Genomic DNA, 23,075 nt, shown 5'->3' with positions numbered 1-23,075 from the left:
TGCTATTGCCCTCCTCCACTCCCTTCTTCCCCTGCCGGACAGCACAGCTGTGTCAAAGAGCCCAGACACAACCATGGGAGAGCCAGACTCAGTCAGGCTCTGCCATCCAGTGGTGTAAGATTTGGGGCAAGTTCAAGCCATCTGACTTCTGCTTTTGAGCAAGAGGAGTTCATAGCGCCTGTTGTCCGATAGTGTAGAAGGCATCAGAGGGAATCTTAATGAAGGGGCTACTCACTTCCAGACCTGGAAATAAGCTGGCACCACGGTTGTTCCTGCCCCACATTCCACTGTAGATAGAGCCGCTCTGTCTTTTAAACTGTGTCAGAGCAAGGAATGCTGGGAAGATGTGTTTGACCGTCTTTCTCATCAGCAGTTCGCCAAAAAGGTGGATGTGCTTTCTCTCTCTCTCTCTCTCTCTCTCTCTCTCTCTCTCTCTCTTCCTCTCTCTCTATCTCTCTCTCTCTATCTCTCTCTTCCTCTCTCTCTCTCTCTCTCTCTCTCACACACACACACACACACACACACACACACACACACACACACACACGTACACTGTGGCTTATGGCTGCACTTTTAAACTTAAATTCCAAAAGTAGATCAGGAGTCACAACACAAAAACAAGAATAAAACACCAGTAAAATATTTTAATGAGGAAAACAAAAAAACAGCAACAAAAAAAGGTCTCATGTTTCTATCCAAATTCACTCAAGATCAAGACTAGTTTTCCCTGCCCATCTCCCCAATGCAACTTTATTTGTGACCATGTAATAAGGACCAGTTTAAAGGATTTTTTTTAAAGGTTTAAACCTTTTTTTAAAAAAAAAAAGATTAAACAATCAGGCTAGCAAAAAATACTTTGTACATACTTTTATCAAACAAGCTAATATTTCAGCATGTACAACTACAGAATACATACAACACACAGATGTTCACAAAGCAAACACCAGGTTCAGGACAGATTTGAAAAGAAATATGGTAGTCACATTGATTACAATAACTCTAAAAATGACCATGGCATTGCAAGGGCAGCTGTAAAGGGTGGGAGGAATGACCATGTCTTTGGTGGAATCTTCTGGGGCGGTCATTATTTGTCAGTCTGGAGGCAGTGGCTTCTTCGTGGTTTTGTGGTTGTTGTTTTGCTTTTTGGTTTGGATTTCACACAGTGAAAAGGCTCGGCCATTTTCGGTGAATTTTGCCTAGAACTCACGGGGACTATAAGAAATAAGGAAGCATCTTATTGCACGATAACATCCCAGAGTTCTTTTCTGTTCTCCTGACCACATCACCTCCGGTTTTTCCCAATGCTTTGATTGATCGTTCCCCTGTCCCAGTTCCACATGTTTGATTGATCCTGGATGGATGGACAGAAGCTTCCTGTTTCTCCATCCTCCTGTAGGGTCTGAGTCTAGGCTACGTGAGTTCACCTCTCTCAGATACCCAAGGTTGGATGTATGCTCTCCCCAGCTTTGCTTTTGAGTAATCGGCCACCAGCCAGATGAATTTAACTGTGCCGTGTAAAATGACCTCGGCGCACCCTTTGTTTATGTCTGTTTTAATGATTATGTGCTGGGTTTTGTGCCCAACGGTTAAATCTCTGGCTTAAAATGCCGGTTTTGATGTTGTTTTCCTGCTGAGAACTGAGACAGCTGCCAGGTCAGGTGGCATCCGGGGGATAAGAATGAATAGCAACAGCATGAGATAGGTCAGAGATGACTCAAGAGGGCACTGGCTTCCTGGACCCATGATCTCAGCCAGGCCCTGTGCTCACTACTCCTGTATTCAAGGTAAGCAGTAAACAATGTGACAATGGAGGGAGAGACGCGCAGAAGGCCATAGTCCCAGCCAGGGACCTAATGACTTGGTCAAAACTTCACTCTCTTAGAATTGGAAGGTACCTTAGGTTGCCTGGGTTCCCCCACCCCAACACAGAAGTCCTCACTTAAGGGAATGCCTCAAATCTTATTTCATTCAATAAGAATTTCCTGTATGAGGGGAGACTCTGACTCAGAACATACTGGTGAACAATTGCATGAAAGCCCACTTTTCAAATAAAAATGCTGGGTAAATAGAGAAGTCAGATAATAATGCCACTCCCAACATGCCAAGTGGGGCATGCATGTGGTGGGGGAACAAGAGAGGCAGGGAGTGCCGTGGGGTTCGCCATTGCTCTAGGTGAAGTGTCACCGGTGAGGTACCACTGGGGTAGAGACCTAAAAGAGGGAAGCACTCTAAGGTCTTAGGCTGAGAATGTGCTTGCTGGGTTCTGAGGCAGAAGGAAGCGAATGCGGATGTTAAACATTTATGAATGGACATGTGAGCCTCTGTGCAGTCACATCTTGTATGGGGGTGGGGGAGGATAGTCCCAATGAGAGGATGGGAAAGGATCAATGCCCAGTGTCTCAAATAGAGGGAGAGGAGGGAGGAAGAGAGACAGAGACAAAAGAGTCAGAAAGAGAGCCTTCTTAAGAACAGGGTAATCTGCTTTGCCTAGCCTCCTGGCTGCAGACTAGTTCTCGTTTCGTGACCGCCATTTTCTGAGCAAGCTGACACAGACTGAGCCGCTCCCACCACCATGCCTCTCTTCTAGCTAGGATGCATAAAAACTCAACCGTGAGCCCAAACACGCCCTTCCTCCCATGAGTCCTTCTCTATTATGTACGGTGTTGTGAAATGTCACGAACACTGAGCGCAAATATAACAACCCAAGCCAGAACTGACGGTGGCTTAGAAGAGCCGGCCATGTCTCAGAGCTAAGGACGTGTGGGTCAAACAAGGGATGGAGTGCCTCAACCAGACCATAGCATCCCTAGCTAGTGCACTAAAACAGCAAAGGAAGGAGGGAAGGGTGCTCTAGGAGAGACGTGAGGCACCAGTTGGCTCCTGTTGAGAGGTAGGAGCGGTCAGCAAAGGACACACTTCAACAGGGACGTGGGCATTCTTATCTTGGTGACTGGGTAAGAAGAGTAACACCTTAAGAAACCTGACATCACTGCCCTGACGGGTAACGAAGAGGAGAAACGGGACATAAAAACGACTTATGTACACCAGACGTTAAAGATGGGGTCTATCATACCTCAGAAGTTGAGAGGCCTGATGCTGCCCAAGGCCTCCTTGCTGCCTGCTTCCCTTCCCTGTCCTCCTCCAGCGTGCTCGCTTTCTGCCCATCTCCCACCCGATTCCAAACCCAACCTCATCACCCTTCTCGCAAATAAAGCCTCCAGCAGCTCGGTCTTTCTTTCCCTTGGCACTGTCCTCATGACCCTCTGCCTAGTTGCTGCCTGTTGTCTTTTGCTTCAGTGTCTTTGTTGCCTCTCCCCCAACCCCCACACAAAACTGACCCTCCTCCTTGGGACACGCAGGGTCCCACCAACACCGTCATCAAACAATCTCCAGTACATCCTCTGGTGTCTGTCCCTCAGGAAACTTCTGCTGACCTCTTCCTTGGGGTTTGGTTGGGTCCCCACACGCTCCCACACCCTGCCTCCTCTATCTCGGGCTCTACTCCCTAAAGCTGCATCAGGGACCTCTGATGGCCGCCTTTCGCTCTGTGGATCCCACTGCACCAGTGCAGGGGTAGAATCTAGACTGATGATAGGCTTAGAGAAGTTGGGAAGAGAATGATAAACTAACCCTAGTGGCTTGGTAAGGAGTTCTCTACCAGCCCCTGACTGGTTTTCCTGCTTGGCCGGCTACCCTTTTATCCGTGATGCGAAGAGTTAAACATAAGCAAAACTGTGCTTTAGAGAACTTGAAAGTTCCCTGGGGATGGAAGTAGGAAGTATCTGGGGGGACTTGGAGGAGGGGAAGGAACGTGATCAAAATATATTGAATGTAAAAAAAAAAAAAAAAATTTTTTTTTGGGCTGGAGAGATGGCTCAGCGGTTAAGAGCACTGACTGCTCTTCCAGAGGTCCTGAGTTCAAATCCCAGCAACCACATGGTGGCTCACAACCATCTGTAATGAGATCTGATGCCCTCTTCTGGTGTGTCTGAAGACAGCTACAGTGTACTCATATATAATAAATAAATCCTTTAAAAAAAAATTTTTTTTAATGTTAAATTTTTTTAAATAATTTTTTAAAGTATAGTAGGAAAACACAGAAGGATAACAGTCCCAATCAGATGTTGGTTTAAACCACAAATTCCATAATTATTAGTCATGACAATCGAGGCTAAATTTACTCATGTGGTCCATGCGAGATGGACTGATACCGGTTTCGGAGTTTCTGTGAAAGCACAGGGAGGGATTTTCAGATGTAAGCTCTGTTTGTCACCTTCCTATCACTAGCTGAATGCCTGAGATGATTAACCGATTAACTGATGCAGGAGATCTATTGTGTAGGCGCTCTGCTGGTTCCAGTGGTTGGCTTGTGGTGACATCAGCATACTGTGGCAGAGGTAGTTGACACCCCCAGGGACCTCCAGTCCCCCTTGGAAGTCACTCCACCTCATCCTGATACCAAAATGAATTCCAAGGACGTTGGTGAGGGCGGAGCCATGAGAGTTAGCCGAGCGGCAAAAGTTTATCCTGTGACGTGGTATCCAATCCATTCTGAGTTTCGAACGGGACCCTGAATGGTTGTATCCTATTTCATCATGGCTGAGGAGGTTTTTCTGAACCTTTATCAATTTGAGTTCTGTTTCCCTTCTTATTACTGAGACCACGTTCACATCTGAGAGGCTGAGAGGCCCTGCGTAAGAGTTTAGGTCAGGACTCTGATGAGAGGAGGACAGGGGAGGAGGAGACAGGAGAGCATAGCCCTGTGGAATAGGGGGCACTGCTCACTCCCACTGCCTGTGCCAGGTCTGTGCTGGTGCTCCTGTGCCAGCCGAGGGCTGGGGCTCCGAGGGTAATGCTTACTTGGGGGAAATGGAAAGATGTAAACTTGGCAAGCCCTTTAGTTTTTTCTCTCCGTGAGCCATGAGAGTTTTCTGTATGTCAAAGGTAGCAGCTGAGCTTGCTATCTTTGGACTAGAGTAGGATTCGGTAAGAGATTAAGCCCCGATGGGGCAGAAGGAAAGCCCCTGAGGTCCCCGGGAGAGTTCTTGAGTCACCTGTGTGGGAAACAGGAATCCACCGTGAGAGGCGTTCGCTCTGGGGGAGTGTTCTTCCAGTTTCTCATCGCTTGTAGTGAGGGTTGGAGCAGTTATCCTCGTCTCTAGATGTAGGTATTTTGTGATCGCTTGAGATGAAGCATCTGATTGTTCGCCATCAGTGGGAACCAGACACACTTCTGAGTGGAGCCCAGATTTAGTTTACCACATTGACTGTTCAGACTTCCGAGGTGGACCTCGGTACCCCCTTTCCAGAAAAAGTAAGCAGAACCTCTTTAAAGTATTTAAGGCTATTTAAATTAAAAGCGCTTCAGTGTTGTATATGTAGTTTCCCCTTTAAGCTTCCTTCCCCCCTTTGCCTGGAACTGGCTCATGCTTATTTCCATGGTGGATAGCGATGGAGAGGACGCCTCTCTCTGAGGTTCATTTCAGTTACCATGGCCAAGCCACACACAGGGCAGTGACAGGCATAACTGCATCTCCCAGAGTGATACTTAGGGTGGGCGCGGGGTGGGGGCGGGGTCAGATGGTGCAGGACACAGGGTTCTCAGCACGACTGCACCTTACCATCACCCCAGATTTAAAATCTCAGGGACCAGATTAGCAAGGCGGCAGAAGACAAGAACCATGTACAAAGGTCAACAGCATTTCTTCATCCTATCAAGGATTGATATAATGGAATTGTGAAAGAAACTCCATTTACAATCATTTCCAAAGGACCAAAAGACCGAGGAATGGATGAAGATATGTGAAGCATATACTCTGGAAAATACGCGTTCTTGGTAAGAGAGGCCAAATGAACGGAGAGGCACTTGATCTGAACACTCAATGCTGTTCATGCGGCCACTCGAGCTATAAACAAACAACTAGAACAACGCAGAGAATCTCAGAAAAGAAAAACAAAGTCAGGGAGCACACCTCCAGGTTACAGAACTCACTACAAAGCTACAACCATCAAAGCAGGGTGATAATGCTCACAGGGGGATTCAGAGTCCGGTGGGTGTGTCTGAGCGTGGCCTTGTCTGTCCTCGGATCCCACAGAAGACAAGGTAAAGGTCTTCTATCCGGGAAGGCCTTTCTCACAAGGTAGAATGGATAGACGCTCTGGGAGGCAGTGAACAGTACAGCCAAGAACACACACACACACACACACACACACACACACACATACACACGAACACAATACATCATCTGCCACCCATCAGTCTGACTGTCTTTCTCCCAGTCATCTATATATTACCTGTCTACCTGTCATCAGTTATCTATCATCTACCTGTCATCTGTAATCCGTTAATCCTCTATCATTAACGTTAATGACATCAATAACCTATCATCTATCAATTTCTACCAACTGTCTATTATCTGTAATCTAGCCAGCTAGCCATCACTGTGCATCGTCTGTGTATCTACGACTGCTTTGTCTACTCCCATAGTTGGCTCTTAGGCGGGTACTTGGCAAGCAAACTCTTTGCCATGCCTCTATGGCCAGGGAAAACACCTTATGAAGAACGCCATGTCCTTTGATACAGCGTGAGCACCAACCCTGGAAAAAACTCTTCCTTGAAAAATTCCATTGACATAAGTCACGGGACAAGCTGGAAGGAACAATACAAATCACCTGGCTCCCCATGTGCTCGGTGGCTAAACGCTCGACCACATCCTATCGGAATCCTTGAGGGCTGTGCAGCGAGCTGGAAGAGTAGTCTCTGATATTATTTATGACCCATGTGGTCTTTAAAGTATTTGTCTCTGCTCTGTCAAGCCATGTATGTGAAAGGGAACTGCACAAAAGAAACAATTCTCCCTTTCAGTGAGTCATACAGGCTTTTGAAATGCTGTTTATGAAACATCTCCTCGGACTTTGTTGACCGTGGAGAAAATTGCAAGATCTGCCATCTGCTCACGTTGAATGATCTGCACCTGTTAAAGGTGACAATGGCGGTGTTTTATGTGCTTCTTTTTTTTTTTTACCCCCCGGAGCTGGGGACCGAACCCAGGGCCTTGCGATTGCTAGGCAAGTGCTCTACCACTGAGCTAAATCCCCAGCCCCGTGTTTCTTTTTATACGTAAGCTAGGTGTCGTGTTTTTTCTTTTTCCGTCAGAATTGCTCATTGTTCCCCTGTGTTTGGCTTGTCTGTTGTGGACAGTGGTTCTTGTAAAATGCTTTGGACTCTTCCGTGCCTCTCTAGCCTGTGGGAGCAATGAAGGGAGGGCTTGAGGTGATATTTTTTAGTTAAAGTGAACGGAAGATGTGACTACAAGGCACTTGGAAGATGTAAGAAGTAGCAATAAGGACTTCCTCTGCTTCTTGGAGAAGTGCGTGCCCACTCTGAGTTCCCAACTGCATAATGACCTACATGTACACACGCCCACCCCCAACAAGCCTTTCTTAGAGTAAAAGGAAGGAGTGTGCACACAGCTCTAACTTCTCTCCTAAAGTCGAGGCACGCCGTCTGTTTTGTAGACATGGGAATGCTTGTGTGAAAAGCTTTTAATTCATTACCTGATGTATTACGGACCTCGTATGAGCAAACGGAACATCTGCTCTAAACAGCCAATGGGGAACCTTAATATTTCACCTGTACAAATTTGCAGTGTAAGTTTAAGTAATTGTTTTGCCCATAAAGACACTCATGGTATCTCTCTAGTTACTATATACCATTAAGCGTTTTCTCTACCCCTGAAAAGTCCCCAGGAGAAGCTTGTCTGCCGGCTGGTGGGACATATGTGCTGGTTCGTACACTTTTTCTGTGCATTCAGTTTCTCTACCCCAGGTGTCTTAACTGGTTCCTTGCAGGGAGTCAGGGAAGTTTAAACATGATGAGAACTGGGTCCTGGGGTGGAGTCTTTCCCCCACCGACAGTGGGTGTCCACCTCAGCCGCTGTGCTCAGGTTATCAACGGCACCACTCTGTTTCCCTCATGCTCTTTTCCCTTGGGCCTGGAGAAGAACATGTATTTTTAGAGTCTGTTTACCTCAGTTTCTGTGAGTGGCATCTGGCAGAAGAGGGCCAAGACAATAATATTGGAAGCATGTGGCTGATGGGAGCCTGGGAAGACTCCAGAAACAGCCTGGTAGGCAGCCCTTTGCAGGGTCCCTTGGGACGACGCCCTTTGTGCGAGCCAGTGTATAGGCCCTCTGGGCTTTGCTGGTCAGAGATCTTTCCCCTATTGCCCCTGGGACTGAGTCACGCTTTACCACCGAAAATCTCAGGGCAAGTAATTGTTACCCATTTCTTGAACATGAAAGTAAAAGTTAATATTTAGTATCTACCACGAGGCCATTCACAGGGTAAGAGCGACTGGGGTGGAATCTGCTCCCCGGTGCCTGTTCTCTCTCTGTCATACTGTGTCGCAGGCAGGCTCTCATGCCTTCTCACTGCCATTAGAAAAATCTCTCCCGTGATTTTGCAGCGTACCACCGTACGGATTCAGCAAAGTTTCTCTGAATAGTTCACGATGGATGTTGAAGTTAGTTTCTGGGTTTTGTGTGACTGAAGACATTTATTCTTCGGGAGGGGAAGAGACTTCGGGAGAGAGACACATCTGGCTTCGGTTGTTGGCCCTGGCTATCGAGTCATCAGTGTGTCCAGCAGTCTTTTCAACTAGAAAAACATATGCTTTTAAAGAGCTACAACAGCGACGCCGGGGCTTCATCTTCACGTGGAAAACATTAATTTCAAGAGGTCAATGGATGCCATAGATTTCACAATTCTGTGAAACACCCTGTCCACGGACCTTTATTCAATGGTTTATGTAATGATGCATGGCACTGCTTTATTTATTATTATTATTATTATTATTATTATTATTATTATTAATTTAATGTATGTGAATTCACGGTTACTGTCTTCACACACACCAGAAGGGGGCATCAGATCTCATTACAGATGGTTGCGAGCCACCATGTGGTTGCTGGGACTTGAACTCAGGACCCCTGGAAGAACAGACAGTGCTCTTAACCACTGTTTGGATCCTGTTTGGATAACTCAGTTGCAGGGCTCGGGAGTGAGTTCCATTCTACTCTCAGGCAAATGCACCAGAGTGATCCACAAATAAAACAGATTTGGGGATGCTGGAGAGACGGCTGAGTGGTTAAAAGCCCGTGTTATGCTTGCAGAGGATTGGGTTGGGTTCTGAGCACCCACATGGTAGTTCATAACCATCCGTAACTTTGGTTCCAGGGGACCCGACACCCACTTCTGACCTCTGGTGACACTCATGGTGCAGTACACATATGCAAGCAAAACACTCAGCCACATAAAATAAATCTAAATTAAAGAAGCCTCCATCTGAATTGTTGATAAGTTTGATTTTCTTTTTTAAAATCTATTTATTTTATGTATATGAGAACAATGGCACCAGAAGAGGGCATCAGATCCCATTGTGAGCCACCTTGTGGTTGCTGGGAATTGAACTCAGGACCTCTGGAAGAGCAGTCAGTGCTCTTAACCACTGAGTCACCTCTCCAGCCCAGGCACAACCTTTGAAAAGAAAGAAGACACGAAGGTCTTTGCTGTGAATGCGAAAGCATTTCCTCATTTTCCCAGTCTACGGTGGACAGACTGAATGAACGAACGGAATCCGACTTGAATAAACTCTTAAGATGAAGTCGCGTACAATTAATCGCCTGGCTCTGCGTTCTTTCCAAAGCGCTGGCTCTACAGTACCTGCACTTAGGATAACTTATGTATGTTTCCTGGGTACAAGAACGCCAGGACGGCCAATTTAGGAAGAGGCAGTGGACGTTCTCTTATGTAACCCTTGTGCTACTGTAACGGGTGCGGAGTTTAAAGTATCTGCTTTTGTTTATTTCATTTCATTTATTTGTTTTTTTTTTTTTGTTTTGTTTTTTTTGTAGTGCCTGAAACAGTACATGGTGCTGTCAATCCGAGAAGGATGTGGCTCTCCTATCACTTGTCCTGACATGGTGTGCCTAAACCACGGGACCCTGCAGGAAGCCGAGGTACGGATGCACGCCATGACCTCTCCTTCCCCGCTGCGGATGGAGTTCCTACATCTTGGCCCTTAAGTACTGCCTACTAGGGAGATAGCGACAGAACACAGAGGCTAACTTTCTAAAGGAGTGTTTTATCGCCACACGGAGCTGGAATCCTTATACAGGCTGTGAGCTCGGCCGTTTATCTCAGTTCTGTTTGTGGATGCCTTCGTGTGTGTTGTAGAAGCTCTTAAAACAGGCAAAGATGCTAGAAAGGAAACGGGTCAAAAGCGGGGCTTGGAGGGTGCTTAAGTTAGTGAGTTATATGGTATGTAAATGATTGCGGTTCTGTGTGTTTGTTTCTTAAGGTAGCTTTCTGCAGAGGTCGTCTGAGGTCGAAAGATTTCCGTAGAGCAGAGACAGAGGCCTTGCAGCTGGGCTGCCTTGGGCATCAGACAAGTCTATCCTCTTGGAGCAGGTTTTCCCATCTCTCCGGGTTTACGGTTTATCTCCTCTTTTTTTGTTCTTCTGATTCCTCCTCTCAGCTGCCCTGAAATCTGCCTCTGGCTCTTCAGTGTCTGTTCACCCGAGCATAATGAACTCTTGTCTAAGAGAATGTGTAATCTTCTGATTGGGCTCCCTAGAAACCGATGGATAAGCAGGGGACACCTGATGGGACACCTGCACGGCCCCAGGCTTTCCTCCTGGCCTTCCTTGTCCCGTGCATTACCTAATCCTCCCCACAAGCCTCGCAAAGTCAGGTGTTTTCTTAGATAGGGAAACTAAAGTCCAGGGGCTGTAAGCGACTGACATACCTCCAGGGACCGATCCAGAAAGAACTGGAATTCTAATCCAGTTCTCCTGTTCCACAATCACATAGCATTAAGGGCGAACAGAGGAGGGAGAAGAGATATACAGCAAATGACTCAGGAGTGTGATGTGTGGAGAAGCTCGGTGGTGTGTGGGTGGACATAAATACACATACAGGCAGATACCTGTGTGCGTGTGCGTGCGTATATATCTTTCTGAATGCACACACTTTCTTTTCTTTTCTTAAAAATCATACCCTTTGCCTTGTAAGAAAAGCAGGGAGATAGTGCTCTAATTACTCCTGCCCTGTGTGCAGTTTATGACACATGGCTATAAGTAAGGTTGATGTAGAACTGACTCATCTTAAGAAAACAATGAAGTCTAAGTTTTGCTAAAAGGAAGATACTGAAGGTGTCCATCCTCCCCCCTCCACCCCCCCAAGGACCACTGCTGACCTCAGTGCTTTGCAGCGAGTAAGGGAAGGAAGAAACAGAGGCTTGGCAAACTAGACACCTGGGGCTCCAGACACTGTGCTGTGTAACGGAAGCTGGTTTTGTTGTTGTTGTTTTAAGGTTTATTTATTTATGTAAATGAGTGCTTTCTTTTGCATGACCAAAGAAGGTACCGGATAGAAGAGGGCATCAGATCCCATTACAGATGGTTGTGAGCCACCATGTGGTTGCTGGGAACTGAACTCAGGACCTCTGGAAGAGCAGCCACTGCCCTTAACTGCTGAGCCATCTCTCCGGCCCAACAGAATTGTTCTTAAAATGAGGCCCCACCGTTTGAGAGCATTGGCTTTGGCATTGTCCTTTCCGACTCTTTCCTCTGATGTCTTACTTGTCCAAGTATAAATAGAGAGAGGGTCAGGTACAGGTACCCTGATTCCCGCCCCAGCAATCCCCCAACCCCCCTCGCAACCTCCCTCCCCCTCCCCCGCCTGGTACTGAGTTGAGGCCCAGGCACAAGAGCAGCATCCTGGGGGAGCTTCTGACCTAGCCAAGAGGTCATAAACATATAATGAGGCAGATCATTATGCAAGTGAAACACGAGAGATATAAAATAGGCTGCAAAAGCTGGGTTTGGGTGAAATCTTGCTTAATTCCTATATGGAAAAAATATCTGTAAATGAACACAAACGAACACTTTGGTTGAAGCTTAAAAACAAAGTTTATGAATCTAGACCCAGTCTGGCCAGTGCGGTGTGGATGATGTCGAATTGTAGATTAATTAAAAGAATATAAAAGACACTTAATTCTTCCAGTACGATACTCAATCATGGCTTTGAAGTGTTCATAGCCATTCATGCTTAATGGCTACCCGGTTGACAGCCTAGAGCAGAGCCTCTCTGTCACTATGGAGAGCCAGGTCGTACAGTGTCATCCTGGACCTCTCATGGTAGCACTGATATCTTGGATGCTGGTGGCTGGGGCTGATGTCTTTAGAACAGACCTTAGGTTTTCTGTTGTCCTTGCCCATTTCCCGGTCGCCTGCTGTACAGCCTTTCCCGGTGGTACAAGTTCTCATTCATTTCTGGCTGTTTGTGGCTGTGTCTAGCTATTCTTCCAAATAATATATTAAAAGCAAACAAGCCCATAGCATTTCTCAAAATTTATATATATATATATATATATATATATATATATATATATATATATAAAATCTCAAAGTGGAGTTGAGAAAACAGAACAAAACTATTCCAAACCCAGCGGATTTAAAATCCACCCAGCCCTTTTCTCCTTACATGAATGAGACTCTCAGGGCACCCATGGGCCATTTCCATTCTCACTGGCTTTACAGAGAGCCCAGCTAGAGGTGAGCGTTCGGATGTAGGAGTCAAGCTCTTAACCTACCTGCCCTCACTTTGTCTCCAGTGGTAAAACCTTGCAGTGGCGGTTGCGGGGAAGGGGGACGGAGTGTTTTCATTCCGATTTTTGAACTGAACAGAAGATTATACCGGAGATCTAAGTAGCTACATCTGTTCATTTGGAACTCTTCCTTTAAAAGTGAAAATACCACACACAGACGCTCTGGGTACCTTCCTGGTACCCACATTTCCTCATATAGCGTCCCTGTGCTACTGTGTGGCCCACATCTTCTGCGGTTCTGACTATATCACATTGGGGCTGGTCTGTACACCGCCTGACTGGATCCCACCCCCACCCCCACCCTTTCCCACCTTCCACTTGAGAGAAATATGTGATCATTACGGGTAACATAACCATACTTGTCGGGAACGGTTCTGGCCACAGCAGCTAATCTCTGTGCACATGCGTGCTTTCCTGTGCAGGTCCTGCTTATCCACTTGGCTCTGCTTCCTCTCTCTGGCTTCCTGAACCCTCCACATTGGCTCAGCTGTGGCTCTGCCTCTTCATGTTTCTCTGTCAAGAATAGCCTCGTTAGTAAAGCATTTAATACCAGGATGCCCGGTTCGAGCCTTGCTTAACTTATACAGGAGGCAAAAGAGCATGACAGTTTCCCTTTCAGTGCCCCAGAAGCCCCGTGATGGACAGTGGCTTGCGGCTTAGAGGTGACCTTTCTGGGAGCCTGGGGAAAGTCAAGTTTTCCTCCGTTGCGTCATCTGGTACTTTCATCTATTGCTCTGCAGGGTTTTCCCATGTATCGGAACCAGGAACCTTGTCCAACATGGAATTATAAACACAGGACACAGATTGTTATTTCTGTCAGCCTCACTTTAAGTACAATTTCCATGTTGAAAGGCAGCGTTTAATCTCAGCGGTTCCCCGAGTGTTGGAGAAGTGGCATGCCCCCGCCTGGAGAGCCTAAAGTGTCTGTGCTGTGTGACATTAGAGTGACAAGCACATAAAACCGCTGGAATAGTACCTGTCACCGTGTGGCCAAGGCAACTGAGCTTCCAACTGGCAGCTGGCAGGGGAGGGCAGGAATGCGCCTCTCAGCTGCCTCTCACACACCAAGCTTCTCTCCAGGGCCTGGAGCACTAAAACAATCGGTCTGGCTTTTACTTCCAGTGCCACAGGATGCACAGGAGGAAGGGCGGGAACAGTTGGCCCTGTCAGGAACAGGGGCTCAGGATTTCTGTAGGAAGGGATCTGTAGTGTAGACCCCCGAGGTCTAGGGGAGGAGGTGGGAGGGGGAGGAGGAGGGGGAGGGGGAGGGCTAGGGACTCTAAGGTTGCAGGTGCAAAATAAATAGTTTCCTCAGATGATGTGTTTATTTGAGGTGACTTTGGGAGAAGCTGCTGGCACTGTAGGAACCAAGCATTCTTCATGGCTACCTCCCCACCTCTCCTTTAACATCCTCCCCTCCCATTACCATGGTGGGAAGGGGGAGCTGGAAAGTGAAGATGCCCAGGCTAGGGAAACTCCTCCCATCCCCCCCATGACGTGGGGATTACAACCCGGAAGGGGCCGACTCACAAACCGGAAGGGACTAACTCCGTCCCTAATACCCGTCCGTCGTCACGTGTGCTGGCTGGAGAAAAGCTAAATTCTGTAGGTGGGAGGGGACAGAGGACTCTGCCAAACCAGAGCGATGAGATATTTTTGAGCTGAAATTTATTTCTGAACACATTTAAAACTTCATTTTTTTTTTTTAGCTGTATTTAAAGCCCCATGTAAGTGGGAGATAAAGCCGTGAAGGTCTTTAAAAGCCGCCTAAGAAAACTAAGCGGTTCTTCCGTTGAATCTGTCTCAGGCTGCACACGGTGCTTCATCCAGAGGCTTGCAGTGCGTAGGTGGTCTAGGTGGTCTCGGCCCTGCCTTGATGCCCTCTGGCGTTTTCCATTCAGGATTTGGTCCCTAGCATTTAGGTGTTTGTTACACTCAGATGAATGGCGGGTGCCCTTTCTGCCCTGTTAGAAGGAGGCACCGGTGCTTTTGGGCAGAAGACATGGCTGGTTTCCGTGTTACCGTGATCAGACTTGGTATTACAACTGGTTTTTCCTGCCTTCACTTTTTGCAAGTCACGGCGTCTCAGAAATGGCCCAGACTTTGCTTGCTAAGTCATAATGAGCTACCCACTGCCAATTGCACTCATCTGTCGTAGTCTACTGGTCAACCTGGCTCTTTACCTTTTTTTTTTTTTTAAAGTAGCTGATTTAAAGGGCTAGACCTGAATACGTTCTTGACTTCTCTTTCCTATCGGCCTGACTTTACAAGCCTTTACAAGACAGTGCTCCCTAAAGCCTGTCCTTAACTTAGAATTTTTAACTATGACATTTTAATGTTCTCATCCAAAAGAATATATGCTGCGTGGCCCACATTTCTTACTGGGGGGGGGGGTCTCCTATTACTTTCAGCATAGATATTTGTGACGAGCGGGTCTCCCCTCCTGTTCCCTCTCCTCCTTTCCTTCCTTCTGTAATTTTTTTTACGAGGTTAGGGTTACTGTGGGGGTTGGGGTGCTTTTTCCGTCCTATGGTCATAGCAAACAGTGCTACAGAAAGCTGTGTTCTGCTTCTCATTTCGTCTCGGCTGTTAGAGACACCTTGTCTGCTTGTGTGTAGTTTCCACACATGTAGGCACACATCCCATCATCCTCGAGTGCACTCTGAGGACTTTCTCATGGCAGAAGCCACGTCACTCACCCTTGACATACTTTCCGATCTCCCCCTGCCCCAAGTTCCTCCATTTGGTCAGTCCAAGTATCTGCTTTATACAGTATCTATCTCCCTACAGGACAGCTAGATACAGACTCCTTGAGTGGTCTCACTAGCCTTTGGTCCCACACCATCTCCAGATAATCCACAGTAACCACTCCACAGTCCCAGTGTGACCACCTAGAACTCATGATTCTGTGCTTTAAACTCAGGTGAAAGTCCTCACACAAAACCTGCTGAGGTAATGCCTTGAACCACCAGTGATGGTGATTTTATGTGTTCCTGCCTCCTGTGCGCTCGCTCTCTCTCTCTCTCTCTCTCTCTCTCTCTCTCTCTCTCTCTCTCTCTCTCTCTCTCACACACACACACACACACACACACACACACAGAGTCATCTGAGTACCCACTGCCTGAAGAACTTTAAGTAATAAGGTTTTCATCTTTATTTTTTGATTCTCCTAATTTTTGAAGGGTGCTAGCTATTTTAAGTATCTTTGATTAAGGGTCAGGCGAGATGACTAATGGTTAAAGCATTTCCTGGCCTTCTAGAGGACCCATTTGGTTCCCAGTACCAGGTTGGATGGTTTACAACAGACTGTAACTCTCGTTGCAGGAACTCTTAGCGCCCCCCCTCTGGTCTCTTTAGGCATCCACATTCGTGTGGCAGACATACTACAAAAAATGATCTGGAATCAAGGCACTCCTACAAGATACATGCAAATTACAAAGGACAGAGAACTCTGCTGTAGATTCTCTTAATCAAGTCAAGATGTTAATATCACTAATATTGTCACCCCAATGCTCCCCAAATCACACCTGAATATGAATGAATATCTCTCTCTATATCTATATCTATCTATATCTATATATATATATTCATACGTTATTTTAAATATCACGACCTGAATCTAATCAAGAGAAGGCATCAGGGCAACCAAAGTTGGAGGACAGCACGCCGTCCACTGGCCTACACATTTCAAACACGTGAAGAGAAGGAGAGGGAAAGATAAACTAAACCCTGTCACCGAGGGACAGGAGACTTTGCAGCTAGACAGAGGGCTGTGGTTTGGATTGGGTACCAGACTGGAGAGGGACATTAGTGGGAGGATGTGTGAAATTTTAATAAGTTCTGGCGATCATTCCGTTGTATCATACTGATTTCAATTGCATTCTTTTAATAATTAATGACAGTTTTGATACAAGAAGCTGAGAGTAGCGTGCAGAAAGTCTTCATCCAGCCTCTGTGACATGTCTTAAGTCTGAAATTACCTGGGAATTAAACATATTTTTTCAAAAGAGCATTGAAGTGTGATTTTGGACAATTTTGAATATCTTTGTTGGGTAAAAAAAGAGGATAAAGGTAGAAAGTGAGATAAGCCTTTATAATCTCATTTGTCTCCTGGGATTGCCAGACTAGCCGTGGGACAGTTCTCAAGCACCTGTGACCATCCTCAAACACCTGCTGTAGCCCTCTCACCTGTAGCCTTATAGAACCTTCCAGAACTCATCCAGAAAGAACTTATTTAAATTTTATAATTGTGCAAATGGAAACTGCACAATTATGACTAAGCTCCAAATGACAGGGAAACCAGGAATTAACACTTTGGATAATATACTTCAAAAACAAACACAAACAAAAAACTGTGTCCGACTCTTTCTCTCATATAGAAGACACACTGAGACAGAGACACTTTAGGATACTAGTTTAATTTACAAGATATAAGAGGTGAAAAGATCAGGGAGTAGATTTATTTTGACTCTTCAGTGTGTATATTCCCTCTGAGTGACTTTTACTCTTTGAGCACCCCTTCCCCATAGCCTAGACATCAAGTCCAAGGTGGGATGTCGAGAAGATGCAGGTCTGAGGGGCAGAGCTGGGAAAGAGATGAGTTCTCCCTAGGCGGGGTCCATATCCTTGAAAGAGAAGCGTGGGCATCGACAATTCTCTGCGGCTGCAAACTTCAGTGGGAAAGTTGACCTACTTTGATAAGGCCTGATTCTAATAACTACTTGACTTATGAAATAATAAACGGAAAATTCAAACTCGACTAACACACACACACACACACACACACACACACACACACACACATTAGAGACTTATGCCTTTCCTGTTAGCCATAGAGTGTTACTCTGATGAAACCTGTCTTTCTAATTCAAAATAAACCTCCAACCCTGTTGTCAATTCCTCTTACTGTGTCACTTTCTTTCTGTCCCTTTAACATATGATCTCTTTCTAAGACATTTGATCTTTCCTTTGCTTGTCTTCCATAAATATTATGTGGCTTAGCTATTATACGAACTGGAAAAACCAGCATTATCAGGAGACGCCTTTGATGGATTTTTTAAAACGGTGTGTATCAGTCCACAGAGAATTTTAGATGGAGGCGAGTTGGCCTCATGGCTGTTGCATAGAATCGATGATCTCAGTACCATTGGAGAAGAGGAGGCTGAAAATAGGGTCACAGAATGTCACCTTGGACCCAAAGGTGAAGGAACATGAAGTCATTTGCCCTCCACACATAGCCATCACTGACAAAGCAGACAGAGCACCGAGCTCCGTTTCCTAATGCCTATAGCCTGGGACTGCTCTCTCTGGCTCTGAATCTTACCCATGATGCCTTTGCACTTCAGGGGAGGTTATTTTTTGGGGGGGAGGGCATACAGGATGAACGAATTTAGTTCTCTGTGTTGCTCAAGTCCAATCATCCCTTTCACAGAACTATAGCAAAGTACATATAGTGTGAAATTGGGCCTAAGGGACTTGTCCTGATAACACATTTTTTTTTTTAAGATTTTTATTTATTTTACTTATGTGACTACACTGTAGCTGTCTTCAGACACACCAGAAGAAGGTTTCAGATACCATTACAGATGGTTGTGACCCACCATATGGTTGCTGAGAATTGAACTCAGGGCCTCTGGAAGAGCAGTCGGTGCTCTTAACCACTGAGCCATCTCTCTAGGCCCCCTGAGAATACATCTTTATTTCCAATTTGGTGAAAGAAAGTTTGAGGGGGAATGTACTTTAGAGTGGATTAAATTTACCAAACTTAGTTTGGTAAGAGGAAGACCAAACTGGCTTATTTTTTGGTCTTTAGTTCATTTTTTTGTTAACTTGGTCTGACTGATTCGTGAAATAAATCAGTTGAGTCTGCTTCTGAGGTACATAACTAAATTTTGAATGTACTTTTAAAATGCACTGTATGCCGGGCAGAGGTTGTTGATGCCTTGGGAGGCAGAGGCAGGTGAGTCTCTCAGCCTGGCCTACAGAGAGAATTCCAGGCCAGTCAAGGCCACACAGAGAAACCCTGTCTCAAAAGAAAAAATTTTTAATTGTATTTATTAAATGCAATTTTAGTTACAGCACCAACTTACTATGGTTTTCTCAAAGCAGGCTTTGTTTTTTCAATTGCAAAAATGTTCTTATTTAAATGTATTTTGCAACAAAACTGTATCTATAGTTCATACATGCATAGTGTATATAATAAATATATGTACATAGTAGCTTAATAGTTTCCTGCTGGAATTATCAGGCTACGAGGAGGGGCCCCCATTAACCTGTTGAATTTCTGGGAGGCTGATCACTACTTATTCAGTTTCTCATTTGTAAGTGGGTAACATCGAGACAATTATATATCCCTGTCAATGGAACTAACAGTTTTAGAATGCCAGTTTATAAAAGCAGTTGGCTTTTCCTCCCTCCGACCTTGAGAGGGTAAGATGTTTAATGGGAAGTGTTAGCATGAGTTAGCATTGCTTACCAGGAAGCCTTTGGTTCATTCTGCTGTCCGAAGAGGAAATGGGACTCTAGTCACAAGGAATGTCATAAGACAGCCTCTTGTTGCTACTGTATCCTGTGCCCGTGTGGTATAAGCGAAGGGCATTCAGTCAGTACCGAAGTTTATATCACACAGAGAGAGCACTACCATCTCCACCTACAGAGTTGGCACAATTGCTGAGGTACATGGCCTGTTTGCCCTCGGATCCAAAGCTAGTCTTTTGAAAGCTTCTTTTTCCTGTGAGCATAGAGGAGGAAAGAACTTCTTCCATACCCGACGCAAATAACGTGAGAGACCCGAATATAAAATGTGGTCAGTAGCTGCTGACCAAGGAATGGAGACAATCGGAGTTTTGTCACTGATGGCCCAAGCAGTGGTTCCTAGCCATGGAGGGGAATGGGGATGGTTTGCAGATGGCTACATGTGTTGCTGCATGAACACGTAGGGATAATGGCTTCCAGACAACTCGGAGAGAGGGTGTAGAGGTCAGTCAAGTCAGAGAACGTTATCAGGAAGGGCTGTCGATTTGCGGGACCCTCTGCTGACCAGAATCTCATCTCTCCCTGTCTCTGATTTCAGATTGCCTGTTTGGTGCCCGTGGATGAGTTTCAGCTTTATCAGCGGTTAAAGTTTGAACGAGGTACACATTCTTCTGTTTATCCCGGTGGTGAATGTGGCTTTTACACAGACCATCTTTACACGAGCTTCATGCAAGATTAAGGCAACTGTGGGCTGTCAACAGAACCACAAGAGGGCTATGAGAAGTGTGAACAGTAATTGCAAACATGCAGATTTCAACTCTTCCCCAGCCACAGCTTGGGGGGAAAAAGTGAACCAAAAAAAAAAAAAAAAATGCAGACTAGCAGCAGGAAATGAGATTTCGTTAGGTTGGTTATTTTGTATTTTTAATTTGGGATCGGTTCAGAAAGGTATTACGAAAGCGAGATGGTTTCGTAATAGTGACACAAAGGAGGATAACTCTTAGAATAGGCTTCTCGTTGCTTTTCTCATTCCTGAAGATGGTTTTCAAACATTAGCAAGCCAAAGCATTGCTACTGGCCCTCATGATGAGGTATCTGCCGCCCCGCCTTCTCATACCACTTTCGTAGTCATGGTGACACCGAAGAATTTGGATGTGTGTTATTCTAATAGAATTTACAGAGCACTGGGCTGATTTGTCCTTCTGACTTCCGCAGCCTTTCTCCCCACAGAGCCCTCGTCTCTGCAACGAGTGTGTTCTTAGTCCTTTTGTCTCTGACAGGTCTTCTTGAGGACGCCATTCCCCCCTCTGCCACCCTAAAAAACAGCCTTGAACTGAAAACTGTATCTTTTTAGTTTTTGGGAAGTTGGGAAGTCGGAGGGGGATGCTTCCCGCGCAGGCCGGGTATAGTCTCTCTCCCTGAGTGTGTTGCCCGCCCTATTCAGAAAGAAACAAAGTGAGAATCGGTGTGTCGATGTGGACTTGTTCTTCTTGCCAGGAGTGTGGGGTAACTGAACGTCCATCTGGTAGGCTCAACACTTGCTAGGGACCGTCACCATCATCTCCTTTGCTTTATCCAAAGTGCTCTGAAAGGTGATGTGTTTAGAGGAACAAGGAAAACCCATTGGGAGCATGAGGAGGGGCGTTGAAGGGAAGCCTGAGGCAGGGGTATGTCATTCACCTCCTTAAGCTGAAACCTGGCTTGGTCCTGCGGTCTATGAACTCTGGGCCCTTTTGTTCCTCTGTCATGGGTGGGGCACCAACTAAGGCCGGTATGACAAGCTGATTTTCTCTCTCTCGAGGCATACGTGATAGCATTTCCTCTTTCTACCACCGTCCTCTCTAACTACTGCACTACCCAGCCCCTCAGCAGCAGGCTGACGTCTCATTGTTGACATACAGGGGATGTAATAACTCCGTGTTAGACAAGCAGTAATGGCTCCCAAAGTTAAAACAGTCTGTGGATTGGTTCTCACTGATGAATGTATTGTTTTGCTTGATTTTAAACATAGTGACCAAGAGCTGGGGCGTGACTAGGTTGATATTAATATCTATAGACCACGGCCTGTGACTGTTTCCTCTGTCATATTGTAGTTGACAATAAAACCCTGATCACCTTCACACCGCACTCTGTTCCTCTCCTGTCCCCCTTTCCCGAAATGACATCGTCATGACCCTCTTTAGGGAGCATCTCCATGTGGCCATAGGTGTAACGACTGTCACATTGTTAATGGAAACAGAATACTCTTTAGTTAGCTGGCCAAACAGGTCCTTGCATCCAAGTGGGGTTAATAACCTTTTGGGTAAGGCACAAACGGAAAATAATCAACATATCATGCTCTTTCCCCGGGTGGCGCTTGGCCTCACGGGACTTTTGAGTCCCCCAGTGTTCAGCTCTCCTTATGATTGGCTGACACCTTCAATACCACGTTGTAGTGCACTCCATCTAATTACAGAAGGTTAGGCAGGCTTTGCGCCAGGACGTCTCTGTAGATGGGGTTGCTTCTCTCTGTGTTTGTCCACGATAGGTCGATCTAATAGTTTCATTTTATTCATAGAATTTGTTTTTCCCAACTTAAAAAGGCTAGGTAGCTGCCCCACTGTGGATCTCTCACTGACAGTAGATTTTATTCTCATCTCATAAAAAGAGGAATTGAGGTTAGCTTAAGATCCCGTGGATTTGCTCTAAGTGTCTCACTTATAAAAAGCTTAAGTCGTATAATTTTTTACAGTTCCAGACACTTCCTCAAGCATCAGCCCATCTCTTGGGCAAGGATGGTCTGCCGTATCCTTTCACAGCCCTTCTTGGCAGGCTCACTCTCTCCTCAGGTTCACGTGTCCTGTACCCCCCAACTGCCCAAGCACAACAGCACTGCCCATTTTCTCTCCGTCTTACTCCACATGTGTTTCTGGAGGGTTCCATCCTTAGTTTCCTAGGTTCTAGACTGTCGTATAGAAACTCAACAGTCTGCAAATTCCACAGGACGCACCTTATCCACCTCCTTTTATGTTCCCCTCACGCTAGTCATGGCTTCTCCTTTCTCTAAACATCCTCCAGGAGATATGACTCACTTAGGTAGGATGCCCAACCTGGCCTTATTAAAGAGAAAGGAATCCCAGGCAGGTAGTAGCAACTAAAATTTATTTAATATTATGATTTCTTTTTGATAGTTGGCTATAACTTAGGGGCTCACGTTCAACTTACCAAACACACAACATTTTGTGGGTCTCATAACCGTGACTTTAGATGTTATCCCAAATTTGAAAATCTTTGAGTCTTTCCAAGTCTCCGGTGAGCAGTCTGTTTGATGGCAGCCACTCTAGCTATATGGATTATACTGACTGTCGCAGATGTTAATTCTGATTACTTTAGTTTAATGGCATCTTAACTGTCTGCAGAAGACTCTTCTACTTTGAGATACCGAAGGCAAATTAACTTTGGCATAATTAAAAATGCATCAGGCCATAAAAGTTAAAACAGCTTGACATATCAGCTGATAATTAAATTAAATTGGAGGTGTGGTGTTTCCCCACAATATTAACAACTCCTGTGGCGTCTCTTTTGCGGTAGACTCACAATGGCAGAGGGTCACAGGTGGAACCATTCTTGTTGGTTAAGAAAGTATACAACAGAATAATAAAAACAAATTTCATATGGCGCCTGTCAAACGCTGCCGGTTGTCATGCGAGGAAAAACAAGGGTTGGAGATTCTTCTTTGTCTTGTTTTGTTTCTCTTCCCCTTTCACTCCCTTCCCTAACGCTGAGCTCGATTGGATTTGTCTTTTGAAAGCTGAAAACTCGTCATCTGCGTCAGATCTAATTCTTAGATGCCCTGTCGCAGGCTGTTTCGATTTCCTAATAATTGTCAGAATGCAGAAGTAGAAATAGCCCTGCTTTGCACAACTGCAGGAACTGAGATAAATAGCCCCGG

At 45.7% G+C, this 23,075-nt stretch overlaps 1 protein-coding gene across 3 annotated transcripts in view; it reads left to right on the top strand.

Moving 5' to 3' along the window:
* The window catches only part of Rnf144b (ring finger protein 144B), a 150,007-nt gene that overhangs the window by 111,086 nt on the left and 15,846 nt on the right, over positions 1-23,075 (top strand). For all 3 annotated transcript variants that reach the window (XM_087591245.1, NM_001108881.3, NM_001443855.1), the window contains 2 exon segments: positions 9,915-10,019; positions 19,743-19,803. In XM_087591245.1, the coding sequence (XP_087447371.1) occupies positions 9,915-10,019; positions 19,743-19,803 (166 nt within the window).

This window comes from Rattus norvegicus, chromosome 17 (assembly GCF_021556685.1).
Source record: "Rattus norvegicus strain SHRSP/BbbUtx chromosome 17, alternate assembly SHRSP_T2T, whole genome shotgun sequence".
Taxonomy (NCBI): Eukaryota; Metazoa; Chordata; class Mammalia; order Rodentia; family Muridae; genus Rattus; species Rattus norvegicus.
This window is presented reverse-complemented; position numbering and strand designations above follow the sequence as displayed.